General features: G+C 47.1%; 1 protein-coding gene across 1 annotated transcript in view; it reads right to left on the minus strand.

Moving 5' to 3' along the window:
• Nucleotides 1-10,000, minus strand: part of LOC110515556 (cAMP-specific 3',5'-cyclic phosphodiesterase 4C-like) — a 27,231-nt gene that overhangs the window by 16,720 nt on the left and 511 nt on the right. Inside the window, exons 2-8 of the mRNA XM_036948268.1 lie at nt 6,440-7,094; nt 4,554-4,688; nt 4,072-4,199; nt 2,948-3,127; nt 2,536-2,646; nt 1,097-1,262; nt 582-675 (exon numbers count right to left, since the gene is read on the minus strand). Coding sequence (XP_036804163.1) covers nt 582-675; nt 1,097-1,262; nt 2,536-2,646; nt 2,948-3,127; nt 4,072-4,199; nt 4,554-4,688; nt 6,440-6,490 — 865 coding nt within the window. The 5' untranslated portion in view covers nt 6,491-7,094. The remainder of the gene's footprint in view (nt 1-581; nt 676-1,096; nt 1,263-2,535; nt 2,647-2,947; nt 3,128-4,071; nt 4,200-4,553; nt 4,689-6,439; nt 7,095-10,000) is intronic.

Below are 10,000 nucleotides of genomic sequence, written 5' to 3' on the forward strand. Positions count from 1 at the left end.
GGGACGACAGCTCCACCTCGTTGGGCTTGTCTAGGGGTTAGAGACACACATAGACTTCTCCTTTAGATTAGGGGACGACAGCTCTACCTCGTTGGGCTGGTCTAGGGGATAGAGACACACACAGACTTCTCCTTTAGATTAGGGAACACCAGCTCCACCTCGTTGGGCTGGTCTAGGGGTTAGAGACACACATGTTATACACACAAACTAGCGCAGGCAGACTGATAAAACCCAGGACACAGAAATGTACGGGCGGCCAAGTACAGGTAGACAGGTATAGTGATGTAGAATATAGACAGGTATGAACAGACAGACAGTTATGAACAGATAGACAGGTATGAACAGACAGACAGGTATGAACAGACAGACAGGTATGAACAGACAGACAGGTATGAACAGACAGACAGGTAAATACACAGACAGGTATGAACAGACAGACAAGTATGAACAGACAGGTATGAACATACAGACAGACAGGTATTAACAGACAGACAGGTATGAACAGACAGACAGGTATGAACAGACAGGTTACTTCAGGTACGTACAGGTAACTACAGGCATATCCAGGTAGGTGTACTCACCCATGAACGTGCTGGAGATGTACTCAGACACCTGGTTACCCGAACGACTCATCTCTGATAGGTGAGACAGCTCCCTGTTTAACATCCTCTTAAACTGAGAGAGGGAGGGAGGGAGGGAGCGAGGGAGAAAAGGGGGAGGGAGGGAGGGAGGGAGGGAGGGAGGGAGGGAGGGAGGGGGGGAGAGAAAAGGGGGGAGCAGTTTGAGGATGTTTTACTGTAGGGTTAGTCAGTTCACTGCTCATAAGTGTTGAAGCTGTGGTGAGATTATAATGTTGTGTAGTAGTTATATCATGGTTGTGTTGTGGTTATATCATGGTTGTGTTGTGGTTATATCATGGTTGTGTTGTAGTTATATCATGGTTGTGTTGTGGTTATATCATGGTTGTGTTGTGGTTATATCATGGTTGTGTTGTGGTTATATCATGGTTGTGTTGTGGTTATATCATGGTTGTGTTGTGGTTATATCATGGTTGTGTTGTGGTTACATCATGGTTGTGTTTATATCACGGTAGTACCTTGTTGGAGGCCATATCGCTGACAGAGCGGTGAGTCTGGATGGTCTCTAGCTGGTCCAGACACCAGTCCAGCTCCTCCAGAGTGTCTGTAGCCAGCTGCTCATACTGTTGATCTGATAGAGCTGCTCTGGGGTTGTGGGGCGCTACACCGCCCAGTGGAGACCTCCTGTGGACAAGACAGGGAATTACAACAACCAGTTAGAACTCACTGGGTTACAATAGCTTGACATTGTCTGGGAGTGAAATTCAGACTGAGGGAGGCGGGAGAGGGGGGGGGGGGGGGGGGGCAGTATTAAACATTGGTGTTATACAAGGCCCATTGAAGGCCCATTGACAGGCCCATTGAAGGCCCATTGAAGGCCCATTGACAGGCCCATTGACAGGCCCATTGAAAGGCCCATTGAAAGACCCATTGAAGGCCCATTGAAGGGCCCATTGAAAGGCCCATTGACAGGCCCATTGAAAGGCCCATTGAAGGGCCATTGAAGGGCCCATTGAAAAGCCCATTGAAAGGCCCATTGAAGGGACCATTGAAGGGCCCATTGACAGGCCCATTGAAAGGCCCATTGACAGGCCCATTGAAGGGCCCATTGAAGGGCCCATTGACAGGCCCATTGAAGGGCACATTGAAAGGCCCATTGACAGGCCCATTGAAAGGCCCATTGAAAGGCCCATTGAAGGGCCCATTGAAGGCCCATTGAAGGCCCATTGAAGGGCCCATTGACAGGCCCATTGAAGGGCACATTGAAAGGCCCATTGACAGGCCCATTGACAGGCCCATTGACAGGCCCATTGAAGGGCCCATTGAAAGGCCCATTGACAGGCCCATTGATAAGTGGTGAGTAAATGTGACCCATAACTATCATTACTGTTATTGGCTAGTCGAGGTAGACAGACAGCCAATTACATCCACGAGATACATGTCACATCAGTCATCAGTTACAAACCAGTTACACGCTAAACACACATTTTAATTGGCTTGCTACCTGGGTAAATGAGGTAGGAAACTCTCAATAACCAAATGGAAGCCCTATGGGGCCCTGGTCTAAAGTAGATCACTATATAGCAGGCCTATGGGGTCCTGGTCTAAAGTAGATCACTATATAGCAGGCCTATGGGGTCCTGGTCTAAAGTAGATCACTATATAGCAGGCCTATGGGGTCCTGGTCTAAAGTAGATCACTATATAGCAGGCATATGGGGTCCTGGTCTAAAGTAGATCACTATATAGCAGGCCTATGGGGTCCTGGTCTAAAGTAGATCACTATATAGCAGGCCTATGGGGTCCTGGTCTAAAGTAGATCACTATATAGCAGGCCTATGGGGCCCTGGTCTAAAGTAGATCACTATATAGCAGGCCTATGGTCCAAAGTAGTGGACTATATAGCATTGGGATGCAGACCAGCTGTTAGATGTTTTGATTGACAGGTGGGCACTGACTTGACGGTTGGCATGGAGATGTTGGCGAGGAGGGTGAAGTTGCTCCGTACCGAGCGCAGGCTGGCTAACACCTGAGCAAAGGGGGTAACAATGAAGTCTTCTCCTGCATGCCTAAAAGGGAGAGAGAGAGAAAGGAAGAGAGAGAGAGAGACAGAGAGAGAGAGAGAGGGAGAGAGAGAGAGAGAGAGGGAGAGAGAGAGAGAGAGAGAGAGAGAGAGAATTTGAGAAAGAGAGAGCAAGAAAGTGAGAAAGAGAGAGTGTTAGAAACAGAGAGAGCGAGAGAGAGAGAGAGAGAGTGTTAGAAACAGAGAAAGAGCGAGACAGAGTATATTAGGATATGTAGTCATGATAATGCAAATTAGCCAATGGTTTGACTCAGACACACACTGACACTCTCCCTCCCCCTTCTCACCCTTCGCTGGCGATAGAATTGCGTGAGACTGAGTTTTTGGGGGACATGTCGTAGTCAGAGTCTGACCGGTAGAGGAAGGACTCTCGTCGACCCCCCTGGGGGAAGGAAGGGTGCAGGGTCAGGCTGGGACTCTGGGAGCCAAGAGGGGTATGGCCCGGAGACACCCCGTTCTCCAGCTCACTGAGAGGTTGGGGAAGAGACAGACAGACACTATGATTATTATATTATGACAAACCATTCGCCACCTGGAAACTACTGAAGAGAGGGGGAGAGGGTGAACCATTCTCCACCTAGAAACTACTGAAGATAGGGGGAGAGGGTGAACCATTCTCCACCTAGAAACTACTGAAGAGAGGGGGAGAGGGTGAACCATTCTCCACCTAGAAACTACTGAAGGGGGGGTTAACCATTCTCCACCTGGAAACTAGAAGCTGTACACGTCAATCCAGAGCATCCCAAACATGCTCAATGCCTCTCTGTCAGAGGACCTGAGCCCTAGGACCATGCCTCAGGACTACCTGGCCTGATGACTCCTTGCTGTCCCCAGTCTACCTGGTCCACCTTGACCCTGCTGGTCATCTATGAACGTTTGAACGTCTTGGCCATGTACTGTTATAATCTCCACCCGGCACAGCCAGAAGAGGACTGGCCACCCCTCAGAGCCTGGTTCCTCTCTAGGTTTCTTCCTAGGTTTTGGCCTTTCTAGGGAGTTTTTCCTAGCCACCGTGCTGCTACACCTGCATTGCTTGCTGTTTGGGGTTTTAGGCTGGGTTTCTGTACAGCACTTTGAGATATCAGCTGATGTACGAAGGGCTATATAAATACATTTGATTGATAGTGGATATTTGGGGTTTCTCTCCTCAATAGCTATTGAAGAAAGCACACCATGACTATGAAGAAGGTATATTCTGAATTTGGGTTGGATGGAGAACAATTCACACCTTTTTAAAATAAAATACGATTTGACTGTGATAATGATATATTCTGAAGACATGTGGGGGGAGGGGGGGGGAGAGAGAGAGAATGGTTTACAATGCTACTCAGGTCGACAACACTACATGGAAGTATAGTTGTATATCTGGGTTGTGTGTGTGTGTGTGTGTGTGTGTGTGTGTGTGTGTTACCTGTCTGTGTCTGCAGGTGTGATGGCGATGCGTGGTGGGATGCAGAGGGGCAGGGACGTGGGGCGTGGCATGTTGCTCAGGATCTCCGGTGAGCGTGTCCTGTCTCGGGGGCGGAGCCAACACGGAACCTGAATGGGACGATAGGATTGATTGATTAACCAGGTAACCAATAGGATAGAGTTTATTAAACCAGGGTAAGTCTCTTTTGCTATAATAGCCTGACAGGAACCACAATAACAAAACTCTCTCTACGATACACTCACATTTGACACAGTGGTTGTGATACAACTAATATAAGTTTGTCTGCACCAAAACGTTCACACCACTACTGTGCCACGTCTCCAAAACACTTTAAATAAATATCTTTGTGCAAGAAATCTCTCAGGTTTGATCACAAGTAACTGTTGTGTATCGCACTGCTGATGAAAATCCAGAGAACGTTTCTGCTATAAAAACATTCATACTCTTTCTACTGTTTTTACCTGCAAACTGGAGGCCAGCCTCCTGCTCCTCCCCATGCGTAGCTCCGCCCCCAGAGTGGCTCCTGACGTATAGGAGTTGCTGTAGAGCCCTGACTCCGCCTTCTCAGCACAGCCTGACGAATCAGTGTCATTATCCTGGGGAAAGAAAGAAAGAGAGAGAGAGCGGGAAAGAGAAAGAGGATGAGATATGATATATTTTTCACCGTTTTTTACCATATTTGGGTGGCACACATCTAGAAGTCAATTTACTGACGGACAGGAAGCAAAGAGGGTAATCTACTGAATGACAGGAAGCATGGAGGGTAATCTACTGAATAACAGGAAGCATCGAGGGTAATCTACTGAATGACAGGAAGCATCGAGGTTAATGTTACTGAATGGCAGGAACTATCGAGGGTAATGTTACCGAATGACAGGAAGCATAGAATGGAATGTTATGTGAATGACAGGAAACATAGAATGGAATGTTATGTGAATGACAGGAAGCATGGAGGGTAATGTTACTGAATGACAGGAAGCATAGACGGTATTGTTACTGAATGACAGGAAGTGTAGAATGTAATGTTATGTTAATGACAGGAAGCATCGAGGGTAATGTTACTGAATGACAGGAAGCATAGAGGGTAATGTCACTGAATGACAGCATAGAGGGTATTGTTACTGAATGACAGGAAGCATAGAATGGAATGTTATGTGAATGACAGGAAGCATGGAGGGTAATGTTACTGAATGACAGGAATTATAGAATGGAATGTTATGTGAATGACAGGAAGCATGGAGGGTAATGTTACTGAATGACAGGAAGCATAGAGGGTATTGTTACTGAATGACAGGAAGCATAGAATGGAATGTTATGTGAATGACAGGAAACATAGAATGGAATGTTATGTGAATGACAGGAAGCATAGAGGGTAATGTTACTGAATGACAGGAAGCATGGAGGGTATTGTTACTGAATGACAGGAAGCATAGAATGGAATGTTATGTGAATGACAGGAAACATAATGGAAGGTTATGTGAATGACAGGAAGCATAGAATGGAATGTTATGTGAATGACAGGAAACAGAATGGAAGGTTATGTGAATGACAGGAAGCATAGAATGGAATGTTATGTGAATGACAGGAAACATAGAATGGAATGTTATGTGAATGACAGGAAACAGAATGGAAGGTTATGTGAATGACAGGAAGCATAGAATGGAATGTTATGTGAATGACAGGAAGCATAGAATGGAATGTTATGTGAATGACAGGAAGCATAGAATGGAATGTTATGTGAATGACAGGAAGCATAGAGGGTAATATTATTATGTGAGCTCACTAAATTGAGATTTAGAGAGGATGCATGCTGGTCTATGGCACCCCATATCTGTGTGTGTGTGTGTGTGTGTGTGTGTGTGTTGTGTATAAGCCCTCTACAGAGAGAGTGTGATCTGCACTGCAGCAGCGTAGCAACAGAACACAGGGGGAATGGAAGGCAGGCTGCTAGTTGCTAGGCAACAGTGTTCCATGTTCCATGCCTCAGTCTCTAGTTGTCCAAAGCTCCAGATGTAAAGAGATGCTTCACTGTTGTTATTGTAGAGGCTGCACAGAACACACACGCACACACACACACACACACACACACACACACACACACACACACACACACACACACACACACACACACACACACACACACACACACACACACACACAGTCTACTACCACAGACGGCAGCCTTGAGGTCAGTGGATGGAAGGGAATCCATCCATTAAGAAGATAAACTCCTGAGACTGTAGTCCAGGGACAGTCCAGTCAATAGATCTCCACGCTGTGTGTTTACCCTACAAACGTCTGTGTGTGTGTGTGTGTGTGTGTGTGTATGTGTGTGTGTGTATGTTACCTCCTCTTCTCCGGCCAGCGACAGACGCTGCACGCTGCGACTCTTCTTCATAGTGATTGGCTGATTGTTCTTTTTGGCCCCTCCCCCGGTGCGGACGGGACCAGAACCCAAACAGCACAGCAGCTGGAGAGCCAGGACCAGAGGGGTCTGGGGTTACAGGTCAGGGGTTAGAGGTTAGGGGTCAGACCAGCCAGGGTCAGACCGGGCCACAACCACGGGTCACGCCCCCATCGGACTCAGCAGCCAATCACCACACGCCAATGTCTCAGTCCTCCACAAGCTCTGATTGGCTGGAATCCTGGTTCCTCTAAAATCCCCCAATGTGTAATCCAGTGAGGTAGTGAGGTTAGTAATCTGCAGTCCGATTGGTTGCTTGGAAACAGCGATGAACCCTCGCCATCCTCCGGATTTGTTCTGGGACCAGCAATCCTGTATCTGATTGGTTCGTTGGATTCGGGTTCCGTAGGTTCTGTGGGATGCAGAGTGAGACACCTGCGTGTGATTGGTTCATCTGTGCAACGGAACACCAAAATGTGTAGAATCCTAGCTCTGATTGGTTGAACGATGCATCCCTGACATGACTGCCACTGTAACCCTGGTTTTGATTGGCCGGTTGTATCAGACAACAGGTCAGTGTCCTGGACAAAGAGGAACACTGTAGACAGAGAGCAGAGCATGACATTGGTAAAAACATCAATATTAAAAACACAGTCTGAATCCCAAATGACACCTTATCCCCTATATAGTGCACGCTTTATGACCAGGATGCTAGAGTACTCCTTTTAACCAGGATGCTTTTGACCAGAATGTTAGAGTACTCCTTTTGACCAGGATGCTAGAGTACTCCTTTTAACCAGGATGCTTTTGACCAGAATGTTAGAGTACTCCTTTTAACCAGGATGCTAGAGTACTCCTTTTTGACCAGGATGCTAGAGTGCTCCTTTTGACCAGGATGCTAGAGAACTCCTTTTGACCAGGATGCTAGAGTACTCCTTCTGACCAGGATGCTAGAGAACTCATTTTGACCAGGATGCTAGAGAACTCCTTTAGACCAGGAAGATAGAGTACTCCTTTAGACCAGGAAGATAGAGTACTCCTTTTGACCAGGATGCTAGAGCACTCCTTTTGACCAGGATGCTAGAGTACTCCTTTAGACCAGGAAGATAGAGTACTCCTTTTGACCAGGAAGATAGAGCACTCCTTTTGACCAGGATGCTAGAGTACTCCTTTTGACCAGGATGCTAGAGTACTCCTTCTGACCAGGATGCTAGAGAACTCCTTCTGACCAGGATGCTAGAGTACTCCTTTTGACCAGGATGCTAGAGCACTCCTTCTGACCAGGATGCTAGAGAACTCCTTCTGACCAGGATGCTAGAGTACTCCTTTTGACCAGGATGCTTTTGACCAGGATGCTAGAGTACTCCTTCTGACCAGGATGCTAGAGTACTCCTTCTGACCAGGATGCTAGAGAACTCCTTCTGACCAGGATGCTAGAGTACTCCTTTTGACCAGGATGCTTTTGACCAGGATGCTAGAGTACTCCTTTTGACCAGGATGCTAGAGTACTCCTTCTGACCAGGATGCTAGAGAACTCCTTCTGACCAGGATGCTAGAGAACTCCTTCTGACCAGGATGCTAGAGTACTCCTTTTGACCAGGATGCTTTTGACCAGGATGCTAGAGTACTCCTTTTGACCAGGAAGATAGAGTACTCCTTTTGACCAGGAAGATAGAGTACTCCTTTTGACCAGGATGCTAGAGAACTCATTTTGACCAGGATGCTAGAGCACTCCTTTTGACCAGGAAGATAGAGTACTCCTTTTGACCAGGAAGATAGAGTACTCATTTTGACCAGGAAGATAGAGTACTCCTTTTGACCAGGATGCTAGAGTACTCATTTTGACCAGGATGCTAGAGTACTCCTTTTGACCAGGAAGATAGAGTACTCCTTTTGACCAGGAAGATAGAGTACTCCTTTTGACCAGGATGCTAGAGTACTCCTTTTGACCAGGATGCTAGAGTACTCCTTCTGACCAGGATGCTAGAGTACTCCTTCTGACCAGGATGCTAGAGTACTCATTTTGACCAGGATGCTAGAGTACTCCTTTTGACCAGGATGCTTTTGACCAGGATGCTAGAGTACTCCTTTTGACCAGGATGCTAGAGTACTCCTTTAACCAGGATGCTAGAGTACTCCTTTAACCAGGATGCTAGAGTACTCCTTCTGACCAGGATGCTAGAGTACTCCTTTTGACCAGGATGCTTTTTTACCAGGATGCTAGAGTACTCCTTTTGACCAGGATGCTTTTTTACCAGGATGCTAGAGTACTCCTTCTGACCAGGATGCTAGAGTACTCCTTTTGACCAGGATGCTTTTTTACCAGGATGCTAGAGTACTCCTTTTGACCAGGATGCTAGAGTACTCCTTCTGACCAGGATGCTAGAGTACTCCTTTTGACCAGGATGCTAGAGTACTCCTTTTGACCAGGATGTTAGAGTACTACTTTAACCAGGATGCTAGAGTACTCCTTCTGACCAGGATTCATACTAAACTATTGCAACACTACAGATCACAGGAAGTTGGTGGCACCTTAATTGGGGAGGACTGGCTCGTGGTAATGGCTGGAGCGGAATCAGTAGAACGGTATCAAATACATCAATCACATGGTTTCCATGGTTCCCGTGTGTTTGATTCCATTCCATCTGCTCCATTCCAGCCATTATTATGAGCCCTCCTCCCCTCAGCAGCCTCCACTGGTACGGATGCCCTACCTCCAGTTCTATGCTCAACCCCTACACCCCAACCAGAGCACTCCGTTCTACCACCTCTGGTCTCTTGGTCCTGCCATGCCTACTGGAGGGCAACTCCCACTCAGCCCAGACACAGCTCTTCTCTGTCCTGGTGCCCCAATAGTGGGGCCATCGCCCCCAAAAAACGGCTGAAACCTCTTCAAGAGTATGTAAAAAAAACACAGTCTTCTCATCAGAAAAGAAACACACTCTCTCTCTCTCTCATACACACGCACGCACACGCACGCACACACACACACACACACACACACACAATGACAAGAATCCAGGGAAGACATGCCCACACCATCCTGAGACAGCTGACTATACACAGTAGAACATCCCCATGTAGCTAGCCTCCACAATACAGCATCACCGTGTAGCTAGCCTCTACAGTACAACATCCCCATGTAGCTAGCCTCTACAATACAGCATCACCGTGTAGCTAGCCTCTACAATACAGCATCACCATGTAGCTAGATTCTACAATACAGCATCACTGTGTAGCTAGCCTCTACAATACAGCATCACCATGTAGCTAGCCTCTACAATACAGCATCACCGTGTAGCTAGCCTCTACAATACAGCATCACCGTGTAGCGAGCCTCTACAATACAGCATCACCGTGTAGCTAGCCTCTACAGTACAACACCCCCATGTAGCTAGCCTCTACAATACAGCATCACCAAGTAGCTAGCCTCCACAATACAGCATCACCATGTAGCTAGCCTCCACAATCCAGCATCACCATGTAGCTAGCCTCCACAATACA

The sequence above is a fragment of the Oncorhynchus mykiss genome, chromosome 17 (assembly GCF_013265735.2).
Source record: "Oncorhynchus mykiss isolate Arlee chromosome 17, USDA_OmykA_1.1, whole genome shotgun sequence".
NCBI lineage: Eukaryota > Metazoa > Chordata > Actinopteri > Salmoniformes > Salmonidae > Oncorhynchus > Oncorhynchus mykiss.